Source organism: Amblyraja radiata, chromosome 23 (genome assembly GCF_010909765.2).
Source record: "Amblyraja radiata isolate CabotCenter1 chromosome 23, sAmbRad1.1.pri, whole genome shotgun sequence".
NCBI lineage: Eukaryota > Metazoa > Chordata > Chondrichthyes > Rajiformes > Rajidae > Amblyraja > Amblyraja radiata.
Genome location: NC_045978.1, coordinates 35,662,034 through 35,684,331, shown reverse-complemented (window position 1 = coordinate 35,684,331; position 22,298 = coordinate 35,662,034). Strand labels below are relative to the sequence as shown.

The 22,298-nt window shown below is 42.4% G+C and overlaps 1 protein-coding gene and 1 long non-coding RNA gene across 2 annotated transcripts in view; both read left to right on the top strand.

Annotated features, from left to right (window-relative positions):
- Nucleotides 1–22,297, top strand: part of ddx27 (DEAD-box helicase 27) — a 37,061-nt gene extending 14,764 nt beyond the window's left edge. The window contains exons 9-21 of the mRNA XM_033042039.1: nucleotides 470–620; nucleotides 5,346–5,445; nucleotides 8,233–8,374; nucleotides 9,793–9,946; nucleotides 12,255–12,336; nucleotides 12,885–13,062; nucleotides 13,640–13,746; nucleotides 16,223–16,319; nucleotides 16,675–16,763; nucleotides 17,345–17,468; nucleotides 17,643–17,736; nucleotides 19,417–19,491; nucleotides 20,620–22,297. Of these exons, the coding sequence (XP_032897930.1) occupies nucleotides 470–620; nucleotides 5,346–5,445; nucleotides 8,233–8,374; nucleotides 9,793–9,946; nucleotides 12,255–12,336; nucleotides 12,885–13,062; nucleotides 13,640–13,746; nucleotides 16,223–16,319; nucleotides 16,675–16,763; nucleotides 17,345–17,468; nucleotides 17,643–17,736; nucleotides 19,417–19,491; nucleotides 20,620–20,635 (1,409 nt within the window). The 3' untranslated portion in view covers nucleotides 20,636–22,297. The remainder of the gene's footprint in view (nucleotides 1–469; nucleotides 621–5,345; nucleotides 5,446–8,232; nucleotides 8,375–9,792; nucleotides 9,947–12,254; nucleotides 12,337–12,884; nucleotides 13,063–13,639; nucleotides 13,747–16,222; nucleotides 16,320–16,674; nucleotides 16,764–17,344; nucleotides 17,469–17,642; nucleotides 17,737–19,416; nucleotides 19,492–20,619) is intronic.
- LOC116986476 lies at nucleotides 5,456–6,598 on the top strand. The gene is made up of 2 exons (XR_004415489.1): nucleotides 5,456–6,075; nucleotides 6,136–6,598. It is a non-coding gene; the product is annotated as an uncharacterized LOC116986476 (long non-coding RNA).
- Nucleotide 22,298: the final 1 nt, after the last annotated feature.

Below are 22,298 nucleotides of genomic sequence, written 5' to 3'. Positions count from 1 at the left end.
GTTTTCATCCAAGTTTCTTCACCTCTGTTGGACGTTATAATTGGAGCATAGTAACAAACTGATGGCATCTTGAAATATTGAATTTCATCTATGTGCATGGAAATCCCAGAGGTTGGTGTCAGTATCACAGGTCCTGACAGCAATTCTGGTTCTTTTTGGTGTTATCCCTCAAAATCTGGACTAATATTGAAGGAAGGTGCTCTATTTTTGTATTCAAAGCAAGTCCCTTTTAAATAGACTGGAACATGATGTCAGATTTTGCACATTACAAAAGTTCTGTTTAGCAGGATAACATGTTTTTACATGGGAGTTCTAGCCAGGAAAGAGCATGGGGCTTTTTTGTTGCACAGGTACTTGCCTTCAAGAACAAATTCTCAGCCTAGGAGTGAATTGAATGGGATTTCTGTGCTGCAACATTTTCATTGAGGAGCTTTAGATAACGACAGTACAAAACACTGTTTAATTTCAGGTGGATTGGATGTAAAAACCCAAGAAGCATCTCTGAGATCAGGGCCTGATGTTCTCATTGCCACCCCAGGCCGATTGATCGATCACCTTCATAATTGTCCATCCTTTGACCTCACCAGCATTGAGGTCCTCATTCTGGACGAAGCTGACAGGTAAGAAAGGGTAAAGAAACCTTGTTCGTGGAGGGGGTGGGGGAGTAAAACAGTTGTTTTACTTCGGAGTCACGTGAGTGACTACGTGAAGACCCCGTCCAGCACGCATGCGCGCCATAGCATCTCACGCAGTGCACAGCGACGGATGGGAGTACGAGCTCTCCCGCAACAATTTGAAAACGGACCATCAGGTAAGCAAATCTTACTCTGAGGACATGGTGTTTTCGAAACCCTGTTCTGCTTTATTTTTAAATAGGAATAGAACAGGGAAAACACCAAGGAAGGTCGTTCCCGTCGGGCTGCAATGGACCAGGAAGGTTCCAGCAGTGGGGGGCGACCGGCGGCACCTGGACCGCACAACGCTGCGGTCCACAGTCACCGACAGCATTCCGAGCCCAGCGCCGCTAGCATAGCTCAAGGGAACGTTGGCGACCAACCGCAGCGGGCTGGATGTAAGGCACACGGAAATCGGACCGGCCGGTTCACTCAGCAGAGCCCGGCACGGTAGACTCCCGCCCGAGAGCGGCTAAAGGTGACCGTTTCAAGCCTTATGGAAAGGCTCATGGAGCAAAAGCTCCAGCGAGACTTGCTCCGGGAGCTGGGGCAAGCTCGCCAAGGGAGCACAAACACTCCCGCTCCAGTGCACTAACAGCACTGGCCATCGCATCTCCCTCAACAGAGGGGAGCGTTGGCGACCAGGGCTGGGCTGGTCAAGAAGAGGGGTCACTGGCTGAAGAAAATCGGGAGTATGCTTGAGGTACAGGACCAGGAAGAGCTGCTGGGAGTGGTGAACCGCTACGCGGTTCGGGACGGCCGTTACAGCCTAAACTGGCGGCCAGCTTACTACCTGCCCTTTAAATCTCTCCAAGACAGGTAGTCATTGAGGCGTTGGACTTTATCACGCCTCCCCAAAATTGCATTTGCTCAATCTGCCTGCCATTACAGGGGGTACATTGAGCAAGGTATTTAAACCCAAAAAACTTAAAATTGCAAAAAATGTAGATACCCCTGACGTCGGCTATCACTTCACATGCTCACTCCATGGACAGGGTTGACATGCCAAAACACCCTGGCTCTACTGTGCAACACAGTATGTGATTGGCAACCTCCGGAAGGAGGTCATAAGACCTGCCCTCAACCTCAAATTCGCAGAACCGTGTAGAACGCCGACCTCAGAACCACAGATCCTGCTATTTGGCAAAGAATTACCAAATCAAGCCTAAAATCTGGACAAAGAATCCAGGGCATTTGGCCTCATGAGGGCAGGACTTGGAATGAGCAAACCACGCAAAAACCCAGACGGCAGTACCTCTACGCATCCACCAGTAGGTGTCTACTTCATGGTACTGGTGAAAGCTCGGGGCCCGCACATCGTCCCCTCAAGTCTTTCGGGAAAGGGCACAGAGCGGGCCCCATGGAAAACGCGCCACCCCCCAAAAACACCACCCCGACAGACAAGGAACCAGAAACCGAAGAAATGAACACACCACCAAACAACAGTGGAGGTAGGTGGGTATGGTTCCTACCATCACATAAAAGGTGAGGGGATTGTGCTAACATTGGGGGGGGGTTTACCCTCTCACTAAAAAGAAAACATGAGGGACAAGCTGAACTGGAGAAGACATACAAAGGGGTCATAAAGAAGTCTAAATATGAACCTTTGGAATCCGTATTAAATTTACTAAAAAAACAAAAAAGATGGTGAATGTCGCACCATCATTGACTTAACCACATTGAATACTTTCGTCAGGTATACACACTTTAATGGAAAACATTGTAACTGCCAAACAATGGATTTCCTAAGGATATTTTATGGTAGGCATCGACTTAAAAGATGCATACTATTCAGTACCCATTCATAAAGATCATCGGAGATACCTAAAAATTTACCTGGATGGGGTAACTATGGCAGTACAAATTATTGACTAATAAACTAAATATGAGCCAAACCTGTTTTCCAAGATATTTAAACCAGCCCTGACACTATTAAGGAAACATATTGTCATGGCATATCTCAATGATATTTAACAACAGACAAAACCATGGAATTAGCTAATTCAGCAGCATTAGCTACTAAAAACTTATTTAGCCTGGGCTTTGTCATACAATCCAGATAAATCTACGTTGACACCATCCACAACTATGGACTGTCTGGTATTCAATTAACTCAGTCCACATGTCTATCACGTTGCCAAAAGGAAAGCCAGCCGAATTGGCACAAACCTGTAACAAATTAATGGTTAACAATCAACCAACCATTCAACAAAGTGGCAAGAGTAATTGGGAAATTAGTAGCAGCATTACCAGCTACTTAACTTGGACCTTACCATTAGAGCAAAGGTGCTAGCGTTTAAACAAAATAACCCATATCCAGAACTGGTGGTAGATGGACTAATCTAGAGTCATCACCACTACAGACACTGGACATAAATCCTAGTTGGAAATGTTGGGTGCGTTCTATGGGTTAAAAGCATATTGTTCAATAGTGCACCATTTTGCATGTTCGTTTACAATTTGACAATATCACAGTGGTGGCCTATACTAACCACATGGGCGGAATAAAATCGATATCATGTGACAATTTGATCAACACAATCTGGTAATGGTGTGTCGTCAAACATATTTGGCTATCAGCAACTTACCTACCAGGTAAGCTAAATACTGTGGCAGACATGTTAAACCAAAGTATTTGCTGAAATTACAAGCAATATGGAACACCAGATATCGATTTCTTTGCATTCCGACTGAATCACCACGTACCGATGTATGTCGCTTGGGAACCAAACCTTGAAGCAGCGGCGATGGATACATTCTCGCTGAACTGGGGGGGGATCTAATCGCTATGTTTTCCCCCCCTTTCTGCCTCATCAGTCAGGTACTACGCAAAATACAGATGAACTTTGCTTTGGACTTTTTGGTAGTACCCGACTGGCCTACAGCCATGGTTCCCAGTGATCCTTGACAGGGTCATTGAAACCCATGACCATTCCCCACGGACCAGATCTACTAATCCACCCTGTATCAGGCGAAAGTCACCCATGCCATGACAGAATAAGCCTACTGGGTTGCAGATTCCAAAAAGACCTTTTGATGGACCTGGGATTGTCAAATAGGACCATGGACACGATGACAGCATCTCACCGACTTCCACCAAGAAACAATATCTCCAGTATAAGAAAATGGGAAACATACTGCTCGAGAACAGAGACAACCTACTAATAAACCACCATACCTATGTACCGGAGTTCCTGGCCAGCCTTCACCACGATGAAGGTCTGAACTATAGCACTATCAAATGTGCTAGAAGTGCACTGTCAGCCTATCTAAGACAGGCACCAAGGGAAACAGGCCATAGGTCTCGTCCACTGGTGGCCAAATTAATGAGAGGTACCTTCTATTCAAAACCCCTAGACCTAGATATACCAAGATCTGGGATGTCAGCGTTGTCCTGACACACCTAAGGGATGGCCACCAGCCAGATCCCTTACTCTGAAAACAGCTACCCTGTATACGGCCATGCTGATGGCTTAGTCTCAGCATAAGGGTCCAGTCCTTTTACCTACTCAGACTGGACAATATGGTCGTAACATCAGACCAAATAACATTCACCATTCAGGAGCTGGTAAAACAGAGTAGACCAGGAACTTCAGGACTCATGGAATTCTGGGCGTACCCACCTGACCACCGTTATATGTCATGACTCGCCTTCTACAATATATCAACACAACCTAAAATTCCCGAGGGAGACAAAAATGGGTCAGCCACAAAAAAGCCACTGGGTCAGGGTACCGAGTCAAACCATCTCTAGATGGCTCAAACAGGTATTGGGAGCTGCTGGAGTGGATACCGATATTTACACATCTCACTCCACCAGAGCAGCATACACGTCGGCGGCTAACAGTATGGATGTGCCACTGGACCTAACCTGGTAACAGCGAGGTGGTCCATGTGAAGAACTTTTAAACATTCTACAACAAGCCATTATAAAACCTGTTTCACTTGCAGAGAGAATTTTAGACGCTGCAAAAAATATATAATTTAGCCCGGGGGAGCATTAATTTCTTCGTTATTATTTTCAAATAATATCATTGTTGTTTTACAAACAGATTCATGTTTGATTACGATAACATACTTCCTCCCTTGGATGACTTCGGCAGCGAGTGAAGTATGGACTGTTACACGGTTTGAAATCACAGAGCTTTAAAATCTTCACGTAGTCACTCACGTGACTCCGAAGTAAAATAGTAAGATTAAACGAGAACTTACCAGTTTGAAGTTTGATCTGTATTTTATGAGGAGTTACGATGAGGGATTACGTGCCCTCCGCTCCCACCCTCAATTATAGAGATCAACTGGTTTCTTAGTTCTCCTTATCTTTACTATGTTTATTTCAATTATTGTGTTTTCTGTGATTCCACACCGCTGCTTTGAAGTATGTCGCGCATGCGTGCTGGACGGGGTCTTCACGTAATCCCTCATCGTAACTCCTCATAAAATACAGATCAAACTTCAAACTGGTAAGTTCTCGTTTAATCTTACTATTTTAAGATTTTGTTCCAGTTCAGTGCATATCTTCGGCCCTTAATCCATCCAATATGGTGCGGTGTTGCAACTTAGGCTTTTTTTGTTCAAGTTGCTACAGCAGTGTTTTGTACAAAATAAACGGAAATATTTGTGAGGTGGGGTTACTGCTTTGTGTCATTTCTGTTTCTTTCTCGTATGCAGGATGCTCGATGAATACTTTGAGGAACAGATGAAGGAAATAATTCGGCTCTGCTCCCACCAACGACAGACAATGCTGTTTTCTGCGACCATGACTGATGAGGTGTGTGGAGGTGTTGCTGAATGGCATATCAAAGTAGTTCCACCATGTTGCAGAGTCAGGCTAACTGACTTGCTGAGCACTAACATGCATCCTCAAGTAGTAGTCACCGACAGGAAGCTCTTGAACGTAGCGAGCTTTGTATTTGCCTTTCCCTGCTTAATCTTTCGGCATCCTTGCTGAGTGGTGCTCTCAAAATGGACAAATTGTGGGGTGCATCAACTTCTGCAACTAAAGGGGCGTCACATTTTGTTAGCAGTCTAACTTGAGGACTGGTGATGATAAAAAGATATGAGGGAAAGCAAGTTGTGGCAAGGACCCCAAAAGTCCATCTGTCAAAATGTATCTATATATTGATGCATAGGCATACAGATGTCTGGATATAGTTTGGCAGATGAAAAATGAAAAGTTATCTATTTTGTTAAGAACAGAAAATCAGAAAATTGTTTAAATGGAGAGACTACAGAGGAACCTGGGTGTCATCCTATACAGAGCACAGAAAGTTAACATGCAGGAGTTAGTAAGGAAGGCAGTTGTAGTGTAGCCTTTTATTATATAAGGGAAGGATTATACACTTGAACATCTTAGTATATTGTTGACGAGGTTGGACCCAGAGAAGCAACTACAATTTTGGTCAGATTATTTAAGGAGGTATATACGTTTATTGAAGGCAGTTGAAAGTTGGATCATGAGGTAGATTCCTGTGATGGAGATTGTCTCATGAAGAACTGTTGAGCAAGTCGATCCATGCTCATGGAATTTTAAAAGAATGAGAGGCGATCATATTGAAACGTGCAGAATTATGAGAGGATTGTCAACCTGAATGCAGAGAGCATGTTTTCTCTCAAATGTGACTTGAATTGGGGGCATATTTTCAGAGTAAGTGATCACCGAGGAGGCTTTGTTCTCTCTTGAATCTTTGGAATTCTTTCCCCAGATCTCTGATTCCTAGTCATTGAATATATACAAGATAGAGAAAGGTCGTTTTGGGGATGAGTCGGTTATTGAAAAGGGGAAGGAAAGGGGAGATTAGACTAAGAACAGATATGCCAGTGTTTTATTGTATGGTGCAGTAGTTGCAGCAGTCCTATAATACTGTTGCTCCTGTTTCGTTTACTGTTACAGGGGCATCCTAATAAACATTTGTCTACATTTATTCGTGCTTTGCTGTTGTATTTTGTTTCCGAACTTGGGAAAACTAAGCTTTTAAGTCCAATTTTTGGACTTGTTTTTGCTTTTGTGCGCTTCAACCTCAAAGCCACGCCACTCTGCTACACTCTCATTCTTCCAACCCTATCTTGTATTTGGACATTTCATTAGACGTCTTTATATCCAATATGCCAGCCTTTGTGATCATGGGTAGCGCACAACCAGATGCAGATTGGTATAAAAATATGAATTAGGACTAAGTTGCTCTGGTCCTTGCTTGCACTGCAATTTAATACGTGTGTGGCCCACCCAGTTGTACCATCAACTCTGCATACATTGCAGTTCAGCCATGGTCATCTTTCACCCCCTTGCCTGTCTAAACTCTATCTACCTCTGCTTCAAACATATTCCAAAACTCTCTCGGTAGATGATGGAAGCAGAGGTCCAAGGCTGATGACCTTCTGTAAGAAAAATGTCTGCGTTATTTCTGTAGTAAATGAATGACCCTTCAGTTTTAAACAGCAACCCCCTAGTTTTTGAATTTCCCATGAGGAAACATCACCTCCACATCCTTCTTGACAAGACCCCCTTATTTGTTTCAGTCACTTGCTTCTCATTCTTCTAAACTTCAGTGAATACAGTCTTAGCTGGTCTAACCTGTAGCCTGTCTAATCACACTGTCCACTTATTAATATAATAAACCTATGAATTGCTTCCAATATAAAAGTCGTCTCCTAAATAAGACAGATTTTGTACATGCTATTCCAGCTGTAGTATCTATCACCTGTGACCTCGAACTGAAGAAGTTTTCATTAATTGCTGTAGTAATAATCAGTCACATACTGTTAGGAAAGAAATGCAGATGCTGGTTTAAATCAATCAGTCTGAAGAAGGGTCTTGACCCGAAACATCGCCCATTCCTTCTCTCCAGAGATGCTTCTCGTCCTGCTGAGTTACTCCAGCATTTTGTGCACATTCTGTTAGTTCGTATCATTATGTATCTGTATTGCAGCTTTTGCAAGCCATATACTGATACCCAGGTTCCTGAACATCATAGAGCTCTGCAATCTAATGTAAATAATTTGCTTTCTATTTTCCTTGCCAAAATTGTCCATTTAATTTTCCCCATTATATCATCCAAGTGTTAGATGTTTGCCCACTCAAACTATCCATACGTCTATATAGCCTCCTAATATTCTTGTTACATTCTCCTATCTTTGTGTTGTCAGCATTCCTGATCGTCTTGTAGTTCCAGTGGTAACCATTAGGAGGAAGCAACAGTCCATCAGTCACTTTTGTTCATTTTTGTTCCCTGGTTGTCACTTCCACCATCAACTATTAATACTGTATATTAGTGCTATCGGCAAACATCCTGTGCAGCATGTGTTAAATGCCGCCTTTTAAAATTCTACCTGCACTCTTGCTTTTCAATTCCTAAAAAAGCAAGAAAAAATTGCCATTGTGTCTTAAAAAATGTATGATGGTTGTCATTAATCTGTCTTTATTGCTCCAGAAGTGACCCATTAATCGTGTTGCTATTCTTGGTGCAGGTTACCTGTTTCACCCATTTATTTATTTTCTGCCACTTTCAAGAATTCTTCTTTGGTCGTAATTTCAGGCTTTTTCTGTCATTTCCTGCAGGTGAATGATCTGGCATCGGTGTCATTGAAGAACCCGGTTCGAATCTTTGTGAACAGTAACACAGATGTTGCCCCCTTCCTCCGTCAGGAATTCGTACGCATCCGTCCAAACCGTGAGGGAGACAGGGAGGCGATTGTTGCAGGTAGCCAAGAGCTGCATTTGAATTCTGAGCCATTGAGTTTATTGTCATATGCACAAGAACAGTGAAGTACAAGTACAATGAAAATCTTGCTTGCAGCAGCATAACAGGCAGAAAGACAACACAACAAAAACATAAACATACATTAAACAACATTTTTGCAAGACAGTAAAAAGAAAAAAAGACTGCAAAAATGTGTAGACTTTTGTTAGAGAATTCAGTTGAAATGAAAGCAGTGTTAAAATGTGCTATTGCACAATTAATGTAAATGGTTCAATCTGCTGTTCAACCACTGTTGCAGATTTACACTTATATGTGGCTGATACCAATTCACAGTAATGACCACTAATGTCAGCCTGGTCACTCCCCTTCTTGTTGTTGCCTTTGGTTTAAGATTTTATTCTGCAAAATGAACAATTATAGCCCTTGCATTTTCAAAACCAGAGACATGTTGTATTAAAGGGAGTCTGATCATACAATGTTGTTATATTGTTACAATTGAAACTGGGTTGTAACATGCAAATTAAGTGCATGGCGTAAAGTCATGTGATTTAGATAGCGCGAACTGTTTCAGAATGAGAAGCAAAGATCCTATAGTGGAGCAAGATAGACCACTCCTGCTAAATGCAATGGGCTGACGTGTAGTATGCAACGTGGGCCTTTTTTTCATCCATTTCCGTAACCTGACCTGACCCGACTCGCAGTGTAATCAACGTTGCGGGGGAACAGTTTGTGTTAATAAATTTAAATTCTGAAAATGATGAGATTTTTACCAAATAACTTTTATTTTTACGAGGATGTTTCCGTAACCAGCTTCCGTATCCGCATAAGTATCTTTGCTCCGCTATAGGGTCTTTGGTGCGGAGACGGAAGCCGGTTACGGATATGGGGCCGAAAATTACCCATGAATCTGCCCGTGACCGTACTACGTCTTTTTCGTCGAGTGGACTATCTTGCTCGCTATAGGGTCTTTGATGAGAAGTCTGTAGAAGCCATTTTAATTGTTGGAACAAACCCCCCCCCCCCCCCCACCCCCCCCATCTTATCTAACAATATAACAAAACATCTCTTATATGTACGGAACATGGTTTAGAGCACAGTAACTGTTGAGGTGTAATCATATTGTTCATGGGAAATGGATTTCTTTTCGACTGATACTATCAAGGGCATCAGCGCTGCACCATTGGTGGGGAGTTGTATTTTGGATGAGATGTTCAACTACACCCATGATCTCTTCAAATTAGAAAGGACTTAATTATGTACACACCAGTTTACCACATTCGAACTAGGGTTAAGATGACTGATATTGTTTGCAAGATGTTTGATATGGAGTGAGAGAGATGGGAGTGAATAAGATTGGGGTAATATTTGTGCAAGGTCATTTGATTTGATTGTGTTTTATTTCCCTTTCCTCCTCCTAGCTCTTCTCACTCGCACATTTCAGGACCATGTTATGCTATTTACACAGACTAAAAAGCAAGCCCATAGAATGCACATCCTGCTGGGGCTGATGGGACTAAAGGTTGGCGAACTACATGGTGATCTTTCCCAAACCCAGCGGCTGGAAGCTCTTAGGTAAGCTGCTCCAATGATGGTGTGGTTGGTGTTAGATTCCTAATTCATTTTGTGCCTTGTAGGTAAAAAAAACTGAATGGTAAGCCATGCAGAGCCAAAGTAATCCCTAATTTTTGCTGAGTGGGAATCTCTTGGAGTCGGTTGCACCTATAGTTTAAATTCCTGGTCTTGAATGCTGCTAGTCATCCCTGCTGAAAATTGTGTGGATGTGAGTAGATTTAGACTGTGATTAGGCTTGCCCTTAATCCTGTCTTTGTAGACGTGATCTGGTAACTTGCACAGTCTAAACTTGCACCTCTTCATGTCTGCTTTTGAAGTTTGAGATGTTGCTTGGAGAATGAGGGGATCACCGGGATCCATCAAATTGATCGTACTCGCTTAGTCCTATGTACAAGAGATTTTTGTGTACATCCTATAGATTTGTAATGCGTTTCCATTGTAACCTCAGCATTTGTTTTAATAGAGTGTATTTGGTTTAATATTGTGACCTACTAGAGATGACAGTTCAAAAGAACACATGTTCAAAAGAAGTTTAAGTATTTGAAAATCGATTGGTGTGATGTGACCAGCAGAGTTCCAGGTGGAGTCCTTGATCAGTGGTATATTTGCTCATCTTGGCTGGATCAATAGTTGAGATAATGCAGTTAACTTCTGGAACCTGGAGCAGGGAAACTAAATCAGACAGCCTCCTACTCCAGGGTGCTACCCATTTTCCATACTACGTATCTACTTTTCCTTTACGTTTGAGCTCCCAAAATGTAATATCTTGCTCAGATTGAACTCGTATCTGCTATTCTCTGCCCATTTCTGTAGTGCATCTATATCCCACTGTTTACTTTGATAGCCTTTCCCTTTGTCCGCAACTCCGGCAATTTTGGTGTCTGCAAACCTACGATCCAACCCATCTACATTTACGCCTTTACCACATGTTATATATATATATATATCACAGCGATACTAGCACAGATACCTTCGGAAGTTCAGTGATCACAGACCTCCAGCCAGAATAGCACCCTTCCACCACAACTCTGCTATGGGTAACAGTCATGAATCCATATGACCAAGTCACCTTGAATCACATGCATCTTAATCTTCTCGATCAGCCTACCATTGTGGAACTTTATCAAAAGTTTTACTAAAATCCATGTGGACAACATCCTCCATCCTACCCTTATCAATTACCTTTGTAACTTCCTCAAAAAACATTGATTGGGTTAGTAAGACATGACCTGCCATGTGCCAAGCCATACAGACTGTGCCTAACAAGTCCATTCCCTTCCAAATGTGAATAAATCCCATCCCAAATAATCTTCTCCAATATTACCCCTACCACCGATGTGAGGCTCTCCGGTCTATAGTTCCCTGGATTATCTCCCACTCCCTTTGTAAACAAAAGAACAGCATTGGCTATTCTCCAGCCATCTGGGCACTCGTCTGTCGTTAGAGAAGACACAAAGATCTTTGTCAAAGTCTGCAATTTCCCCAATTGCTTCCGTTAATTTCCTGGGCTAGATTTCATTGGGCCCTGAGGATTTATTCACCTTAATACTCTTCAAGCTCGCCAACATCACCTCCCTCATGATGTGAAACTCCCATTTCGGGACGACAGATGGCACAATGGGCTAAGTGCTCGGCTGGCGACCGGAAGGTAGCCGGTTCGAATCCCGCTTGGAGTGCATACTGTCGTTGTGTCCTTGGGCAAGACACTTCACCCACCTTTGCCTGTGTGTGAATGTGTGTGAGTGATTGGTGGTGGTCGGAGGGGCCGTAGGCGCAGATTAGCAGCCACGCTTCCGTCAGTCTGCCCCAGGGCAGCTGTGGCTACAGAAGTAGCTCACCACCACCGGGTGTGACTGAGGAATGTATGAATAATGCGATGTAAAGCGCCTTGAGTATTATAGAAAGGCGCTATATAAATCCCATCCATTATTATTATTATTGCATTTTAGTATTCTCTATTCAGATATTGCTGTCCTCTATGCCCTTCTCCTTTGTGAATACAGCTGCAAAGTATTTGTTAGGTACCTGGCCTACATCCTCGAACTTCAAACACAAATTCCCTCCTTACCAGTCCCATCTTCCTGGTTACCCTCTCGTTTTTAATCGACATTTTAAATCAATGGCTATTTCCTGAAGTATGATACATGGGCAAATCTAAATAAAGATTCCTCTTGTTAAAGAGCTTATTTTGCATGATGAGTTTGAACTGAAACCATAGCTAATATAACAACTTTACTTCCAGGAGAGTGTTATGCTGTTGGATGTAAAAGTAATATTAGCTCTTCATTTGTCGTTTCCAATGTTACAGGCGCTTCAAGGATGAACAAATCGATATTCTTGTAGCTACAGATGTTGCTGCTAGAGGACTGGATATTGATGGGGTCAAAACAGTAAGTGACTCAAATGTACAAAAGGACAATCGATGGGAAATTGATGGCGTGGATCTTACACAGAAGTTTTTCTTATTTTTGCGGGTGGGCTTGTATATTCACCCCACCTGATCCCATTACCAGCAGATTAAGCCCCTTTGCCACACAGGATGTTGTCGAGAAGGATTACTCCTGAGGTAACTGGAAGTTGATTTCACGTCAAAGTCTAACAAGGGCGGCACTCTGCAATGTCCCGGGGAGTTGCACGTCCAAATCTGTAATGGTCTTGTGATCCACTGTTGGCTTTCCAATTCCATTAAACTGCTATATTTATAATAAGTGGACTCACAGTGTTACAGCTGGTAGAACTGCCACCTCACAGCACCGGAGACATCGATTTGATCCTGACCTCCGGTGCTGTCTGTGTGGAGTTTGCTCGTTCTGCCTGTGATTGCGTTGACCTGGGTGCTCTGATTTCCTCGCACACTGAAAGCTGATCTTTGTTTGGCAAGTAAGAAAGTTAATGAGTTGGTTAGTTTCAGTGAAATAATGTGTTTTTACTGTTCTAGGTGATTAACTTCACAATGCCCAACACGGTCAAGCATTATGTGCACAGGGTGGGCCGGACAGCAAGAGCAGGCCGCAGTGGGCGATCCGTGTCCCTCGCTGGAGAGATGGAAAGGAAAATGCTAAAAGAAATTGTGAGGAAAGCTAAAACTGAGGTGAAAGCTCGTGTCGTTCCACAAGGTGAGAACAGACAGAACCGTTGTGCTTGGCATGTGCTGTAAAGATAAAAGACCTTAACAGGATTTGCATTTGCCCAACACTGTTGCCCCTGCTCACAATCTGATGACCAGTGGATGAAGACCTGAAAGGTGGCTGGTGCTTGTGGAGCCATGGTTCAGCAGGAGTTGAGAATTACAGGAGGGAGGACTTGTACAACTCGTACCAATGTAGAGTGACATCTTGAACTCGTTGGATTCTGCATATTGCTCTAGCATTTGTCTTCCCTACATGCTGCATGTTCAAATAAATGAATGAACTAAAATTACCCGACCCCTTTGTCTTTGGGGAGCTGAATCACAGCCAGGAGTGCGATAGGTGCTACAGTTGTTCTGGATGGTCTGGGGCAGAGGAAGGAGGAAAGGACATGGCGGTTGATGTTAATTGTGTTTGATTCTGGATTAAGGGTAGAATAAGCACTTGTACCACACAGTTGTATCGCCTATAATTAGAGAATGCCCCAAATTTACAGTATGACAGATGATGCATGTTAAATATTCTGTGTGGGACCCAGTGCTCATGTCCTTGTTCCTACTCACAGATGTGGTGCTGAAGTTCCGGCAGAAGATTGATAAATTGGAAAAGGAAATCTATGCTGTTCTACAGCTGGAGAAAGAGGAAAAAATGATGCAACACTCGGAGGCTCAGGTATGTGACATTTACCTCGGGTTTCACACCATTTTATTAAGTGTTGACAATGGTCGACAAAGTGACCAAATGCTGGATATATTAGCCACAGTTGGTCAGTGAATCATGCAATGTAGGAATCCAACTTTCAGTCCAAAAATCCATGCTGGCCTTTGAATACCTACGTATGCTAATCCCCTATAGTCAACCGTCAGCCTGTATCCTTCCATGCCATGGTGTTTACTTGTCTTTACCACCATGTCTAGCAGTGTGTTTCAGATTTCAAATGCTCTCTGGGTGAAAAATCTCTTCTTCAAATCTCTTATCCCTTACTTTAACCCTGTACTCAGATTATACAGTGCCCTCCATAATGTTTGGGACAAAGACCCATCATTTATTTATTTGCCTCAGTACTCCACAATTTGATATTTGTAATAGAAAAAATCACATGTGGTTAAAGTGCAGTGTCAGATTTTATTAAAGGGTATTTTTGGTTTCACCATGTAGAAATTACAGATGTGTTTATACATAGTCCCCCCATTTCAGGGCACCATAATGTTTGGAGCACATGGCTTCACGGGTGTTTGTAATTGCTCAGGTGTGTTTAAATGCCTCCTTAATGCAGGTATAAGAGAGCTCTCAGCACCTTGTCTTTCCTCCAGTCTTTCCATCACCCTTGGAAACTTTTATTGCTGTTTATCAACATGAGGACCAAAGTTGTGCCAATGAAAGTCAAATAAGCCATGATGAGACTGAGAACAAGAATAAAACTGTTAGAGACATCAGCCAAACCTTAGACCAAACCAAATCAATTGTATGGAACATCATTAAGAAGAAAGAGAGCACTGGTGAGCTTACTAATCGCAAAGGGACTGGCAGGCCAAGGCAGACCTCCACAGCTGATGACAGAAGAATTCTCTCTAATAAAGAAAAATCCCCAAACACTTGTCCGCCAGATCAGAAACACTCTTCAGGAGTCAGGCGTGGATTTGTCAATGACGTCAGTCCGCAGAAGACTTTGTAACAGAAATACAGAGGCTACATTGCAAGATGCAAAACACTGGTTAGTCGCAAAAATAGGATGGCCGGGTTACAGTTTGCCGAGAAGTACTTAAAAGAGAACCACAGTTCTGGAAAAAGGTCTTGTGGACAGATGAGACGAAGATTAACTTGTATCAGAGTGATGGCAAGAGCAAAGTATGGAGGAGAGAAGGAACTGCCCAAGATCCAATGCAAACCACCTCATCTGTGAAACACGGTGGTGGGGGTGTTATGGCCTGGGCATGTATGGCTGCTGAAGGTACTGGCTCACTTATCTTCATTGATGATACAACTGCTGATGGTAGTTCAAATAAATGCCTCAAAACTCATTGGCCGGCGGTTCATTCTACAGCAAGACAATGATCCCAAACATGCTGCTAAAGCAACAAAGGAGTTTTCAAAGCTTAAAAAATGGTAAATTCTTGAGTGGCCAAGTCAATCACCCGATCTGAACCCAATTGAGCATTCCTTTTATATGCTGAAGAGAAAAGGGGACTAGCCCCCAAAACAAGCATAAGCTAGAGATGGCTGCAATACAGGCCCGGCAGAGCATCACCAGACAAGACATCCAGCAATTGGTGATGTCCGTGAATCGCAGACTTCAAGCAGTCATTGCATGCAACTAAATATATGCAACAAAATACTAAACATGACTACTTTCATTTAAATGACATTGCTGTGTCCCAAACATGGTGCCCCGAAATGGGGGGGGACTATGAATGAACACTGCTGTGATTTCTACATGGTGAAACCAAACCCATGTGATGGCGGGCCACATCTATTGCCATAGTGCGACACTTGGTGCTGTTTTTCGCATTAGTTTTCACGTGTTTTTCAATTATTTCTGCAGTTCCCAGGTCCCTCGCGTGCCCCGGGACTGGCTGTGGTGCCCATGTCGCCTGCGTGCCCCGGGACATGCTGCAGTTCCCAGATCAGGCTGCGTCCCCGGGACTGGCTGTAGCGCCCATGTCGCCTGCGTGCCCCGGGACTGGCTGTAGCGCCCAGATCCGCAGGGTATGGGCCGGATCCGACCCGTGGGCAGTAGGTTGCCAACCCCTGGTGTACAGAGATGATCAATATCCACATACTAAATTATTTGCCTTTTTAAACAGAACTATCTCTGTCTTTAGGTAATGGTGCATTCTGCTAAGTGATACTCCTATCGCAAGTTTATGTTGTTCGGAAGGGATTGTGTATCAAAGGTTGGCATTATTGACTAGTTGTGTCCAAATGAAAAGAAATAAACAAGTAGAAGCATTTTTTTTTCATGATTATTGGGCTCATTTTCCCACAATACTGTTGATTGCATGAGTACAGCTCGTGATTTTGCACGAAGCAGGGGAGAGTGGAAAGAATTGTTGATGACAGTGTACGGAGATGGAAGGAGGGGCACTGCCATTGAGCTGGAACATTGATTAGCAATAAACAATGACTCCTAAATGACTTGATCCTACAGATCAACACTGCACAAAACAAGCTGCAGAAGGACAATGAGGACACCAGGCCAGAGCGCACCTGGTTCCAGACCAGAGAGGAACGCAAGAGAGAGAAAGGTGAGCTTCATTCTGGATAAGCCCCAGGAACGCTATCACTAAAGTGTTGAAATGTCTGGTTTAGTGCAAGGGATAGGAGAGAATAACCAGGCGGAAAGTGATCTTTGAAGAGAATGATTGGTGTGAAAATGGTCCTTGATAATGGGGTCATGCGCTGTATAACTCTGACTCAAAACCACATGCAAACAGACATTTATTTTGTAATTCCTTACGACTGTACCGACATTCCCCCTCCGACCAGTAAATAATACAGATTGCATGTTTGCAATTCTCATTTGAATAGGGAAATTGATCATGGAATCGTTTGACAGGAAAATATTTATTAAGGTTGTTTGATGCTTTCTATTAAAAACAGTTTCAAAGGCTCTGCAAGAGTTTGACATTGCATTAAGAGGCAAAAAGAAGAGGAAATTCATGGAAAACATGAAAAAGAAGGAAATGACGGTGAGTACTGTTGAGTGTTTAACACGCCGGCATATTCACATTTGCATAACCTCTTGCAGCTGATTGAAGTTAAATTAAAGTCTTGTGAAGAGAGCAGCAGTGCAAATATAATTGTACTCGTATTAGTGTTCCATTAGCAGAATATCTAGAATGAGTGTGGGGTGGATTTTTTGATTGAGTGGACTAGAGTGACACCAAAACTACTTCAACTGAATGAAATGGAGCCGTGCAGAAAAGGCCCTTTACACAGGCCTTGACCTGGATTTATAGTGACAGGAACTGGAAAGGTTTCCTGCACAAGAGTGGAGGGAAAAACTGGAGAATGTAAATGTAAGAATACAAATAAATGGAAGCATAGAAACTGTAGTAGACCATTTCACTGGTTTAAATTTAGTTGCTCCTCTCTCTTTTTCTTCGTGAAACATTTGGCAACCGTTAAGCACATCGCGGCAGGAGAACGTTGGGAGGCAGATGTGGTAAATCTACGGTACCCAGTGACAACATTCTTAAGATGTTAGCCTGAGGTGAGACTGTGGTGTACGGCGGCAGATGCAGTGACAGTCCTCTCTTGTTTACCTCAGGCTGAAGACAGGGCACAGATTGAAATAGTCAAATCGCAGATGTATGCAGAGCGCGTTGCTAAGAGAGGCCGCAGACCAAAGAGGGCACGAGTAATGCCTGAAGAGGAGCCAAGCCATGATGCAGGTGGGTAAAGCATGGACCAATTGCAGGATGAAACCTCAATTAAACATGCTCTTCAAACAAGATCATAGCTGGTTATCTTGTAAAAGGAAATTATTAGGTATTATTTTATTATACCAGTCTGATTGTAAAAATGTTTATACGTTGAATGAAAAATATTTTTTTCTTTATCATAAGATCAAATGAATAGAATAAACAAATCAAAGAAGTCTGTATTCGATGAAGAATTGACAAATACAAGTCAGAAAGCTCTTAAACGATATCGAGCAGGGTAAGTTGTAGAATCCAGCATCTTCCATTTTGTATAATTCATTTGAAGCAGTACGATATCTCATGGTATTACACAGGAGCATTTTATAAGTAGAATATGATGCAAACTACATCAGATGTTAATAAAGTCGACCTACAGCTCCTTCAGTGGTTTAGTTTTGTACCTCGTGGCTGATGGGAGAGGGTAGAAGAGGGAGTGACTGGAGTGAGACTCATCATTGATTATGCTGGTGGCCTTGCCGAGGCAGTGTGAAGTGTAGATGGAGTCAATGGAAGGGAGGTTGGTTTGTACGATGGTCTGGGCTATGTGCATAATTCTCTGCAATTTCTTGTGGTCTTGGCTGGAGCTGTTTCCAAACCATGCTGTGTGATGCATCCCAATAAAATTGTTTAAAATAATATTTTAAAGGAGGTGAGGGAAGCGGCAAGATTTACTCCCGAGGGTTTTATTAGCTGAATGATCAAAATTATAGGATATCAAGAGATTAGTATAGTTTTCTGAGGGAGATTTAAACTGGAAGAGACACTAGTTTAGTTTAGAGATACGGTGCGGATACAGGCCCTTCGGCCCACCGAGTCTGCGTCGACCAGTGACCCCTGCACACTTACACTATACTACACACACTAGGCACAATTTACAATTATACCAAGCCAATTAACCTACAAACCTGTATATCTTTGGGATGCGGGAGGAAACAGAAGATCCCGGAGAAAACCAGTGCAGGTCATTGGGGAACGTACAAACTCCATACAGGCAAGCACCTGTAGTCAGGATCAAACCCGGGTCTCTGGCGCTATGAGGCAACAACTCTACCGCTGTGCCGCCCGGGCGGGAGTGGGGAGGGTTGGGACACATTGTGATGTGTTGTTTTGTGGGAGTGTGGAAACCTATACCGGTGCTTATGGACAGGATGCAAGAATAGTGTACGTCATTAAGTTTCATGCAAAGAAAACACATATTTGGGGAACATGAGCTCATAAGGTTACCTTGCAGATGGAATACTTGTAGGAACATTAGTTGACATGGAGGGTACTAGTTCTTGGATGGAGAGGAAGTAAACATGTTCAATTCTCTTAACTTTATGGATAATAATCATACTGTGGTCTGTACCCGCCTGGGATCAGAAGCTGCGATGCCTCAATTGTGAACGTCAGGGATGCCTCCGCCCTCCTTGGTCTGGAGTTAGATGCTCATCCCTCTCAAATGGAGCTTTATCCCTCACAACAAATGGCAAATTTCATTTTAGAGATTCAGAAAACCTTTCCTTCTGCTTGGAACAAACTAGAAGGAATGTATTCTTTGTCTAACTATTTGGTACTTGGGGAGAGAAATCCGTCACGTCAGGTGAAATAGATGAGCTTTCCTCTCCTTGGCATCATAAGAACCAAATTTACAAAAATGCTGGAGAAACTCAGCGGGTGAGGCAGCATCTACGGACCGAAGGAAATAGGCAACGTTTCGGGTCGAAACCCTTCTTCAGACTTACAAAACTGGAGCCAGGCAGCTTCATGCACCAAAGCTTCATGAAATTTATAGATCATATTTAGTAGATAAATTGTCCTATACAACCATTGCTATTCGTCAGAACTTGCTGTGTGGGACACTATTGTATACTTTCGATTTATGAGATGTGATGCTATTTTGGTATCTGCATTAATTGAATCTTGCTTTCTTTTAAAGGCCATCATTTGAAGACAGACAGAGACTTGGAATATCACAGCATAGGAAAGGGAATGCATTTAAATCGAAATCTAGGTAAGCTTTTCTGTTCCAGTTTTTAAAAAAGTGGTCAACTTTAGCTTAGGTGATTAGGTCAGACTGAATATTCCTTCAGTACATCATCACCAGAACTCAGTTAAGTTTGCTCTACATATTTTTGCTTTTTGTCTTTGTATAGTCCAGTTTACTTAGAAAACTGAAAATTTGCACGTTTATATTTGTTGGTGTTGCAGCTACTCTCTCGAAAAGCTGCAGCAAGCATGAATTTAAATGTTCTAGTTCATTTGACTCTTCACTCTCATAACCTGGGGAATGTTAAAATGTAAACAATTTCTGCAATTTGTGAGGTTTTCTGGCCTCTTTAAAAGAGAGAGTTGAATTTGCAGTTTTGTTGTGTTAGTTGTGCGGTCCAAGGACAAACATTGCCCAATGTTACGTTAACCTAGATATTTGGTCATTTATTTAGCCCCTCCAGTGGGTGCAGGAGTGAGATGAGTGTTCTGCTTCAGACATGATTACATCTCAAAAATGTGTACTCTCTAAAAGAACTGACGCGTCATTTGGCTGTGAAACATGATTTAAAAATATGTTTGTATTCATCCCCTGCACCCAGTTTAAGGATGCTAAAGCTAAATATAACAGCCAGTTCAAAATAGACATTTTATTCTAATGGTATAACTGAGGTTTGGATATGCTTTGTTGAATGTTTCTATAATCTGTTTTTTGCCATTTGAAGATATTGAAGTATCTTTAACTGTAACGCTTGGGTGCAGCACCCATATGATAAAAGTGATACCATTAGTACTTAGTACATTTGGAGTACTTAAAAGGCAGGTTAATTTTGTTGTGATCCAGAAGCTTTCCCGCTCAACATCCTCCCCCTTTGAATTAGAATTTTAGACTTTGTTAAGCAAAGGCCATTTGGCCCATCATAAACCTTCTACCATCAGGTCCACTGCCTGCCATCACAACTCTTTACGTGCACCTCCAAGGCTTTTCTTACATGGTCATTTCACAGTGCAGTCAGGCTCCTGCTCTTATGTTCCCTCTAATATTTCTCCCAATCACTAAAGATGAGCTGGAATCATTGCCCTTGCCCCTTGCCCATTTCTTAAGGCCTGTTCACCACCTGCATATTATTCACATACGTCCTTTGTGTTTCAGGTACAAGAGAAGGTGAACCCAAACAGAAAAAGCAGCTGGATATTTATGAAATTGCCTTTCCAAGAATGAGGTCCTTATTAGCATGTACACTTGTGACATACTTAATAATGAAACTGATTCATACTTCTGATCCGGAAAAATTGTGTAAGGATGGACATCAATTTATTGAAACAAGCCGACTTCCAATTTTGTTATAATTGAGATTTTCATATTTGGTATTGTTTCACTTCATCTGTACTCTCCCACCTTCTGTACCCAAGTATTGATTATTGTGGGTAAAGTCCTTTCAGAAATAGAAACATTGCATTGTAATTAAAACAGGTATGTGTCAATTTTAAGTGGTGTCCTGCAGACACCCACATTTACTTAACCCTCGCACACTGTCTCGTCTTCAACTTGCTGAGAATCTCTACTGCCAACAAAAAACGAACAAGAGAAAATATTGAAATAGGAACCTTGTTGCCTTGAAGTGAGCACCTATCCTTGAGTATTTTGTGTTATATAAGCAGATCTGACATAAAAAGAGTATTTTGACAAAATGACTGAAATCTGCTCGACTGGCAATCCTTTGGGACAGAAGTTCTGTTTATTTGACCGATGCATCCTTCCATTCTCAGGACACCCCTTCTGGATGTGGTGTTTGCTTTGCCGTGTGAACGTTTCCAAAGTTAAAATTCAATTTTGCCACTGGCTAGTCCCCCCCCCCCCCCCCCCCCTCAAAATTAGCCCAATGAAACATTGTCACGAATACAATAAGACTTAATCAGAAGGGGAAACATTAAGATAGTAGTATTTTGAATAGGGATGGGGAAACATCCTATTGGTTGAAATCAATCTAGCGTAGGCGAGTTGCATGTCCTCAAATGATACTAGATCATTTGGCAGGGAAACTAAACCAATGCACCCATTCTGCAGTACGATTTATCACAAGTATCCTATATGTATCTCTTTTATTAATGCACTCGTAGGCCAATATAACCTACTAGGGTGGAGGCAGAAGGAATTGGAAATGCTGGAATCTTGAGCTAAAGCAAGTGTTGTAGAAACTTAGCAGAGCAGACAGCATTGCAGGGCAGACATGGACAGTTGTCATTTTGAGCCAAGTCCTGCTAAGGTATTGAGTCTTTTGTTGGGTAGAGTCATGCCTCATGGGCAGGGGTGATGCTGTGAACAGGAGAGTTATGCCATGCTTATTTAATGCAGTGCATCAAGGGAAAAGTCCAGGGTCATGTCCGTTGTATTTCTTGGGAAAGCTTCCTCACTCCAGCATTCATTCTGCTGAGGCAAAAATGTAATTAAATTTAAGCAGCAGTCTCTGTGATCCCTAACTAAACCTAGGTGTAAGAACACTAGTCCATGTTTAGAAGTTGATCAGAACAAGACAGTGAGAGGGAAAGAGACTGAGGGTCAGTGAGGTGATGTGTACAGCAAGTTAAACAAATAGAAATGGTGGAGGTTCAGACTAAGTATAGCAATGAAATTTTGATTCCATTTTAAAAGCTATGAATATTTTAAATGTTTGAATGGGCCTCGGCTGTTAGTAAATTCCAGGATAAACTAAAATGATTAAGTAAATTTATGCTGAAAATAAGTCATGCCTATGTACGTAAAGAAATTATTGGTTTCCTGTTTGTCAGCAGACCCAAATGCTATTAATAAACAGACATTTTTTGCATTAT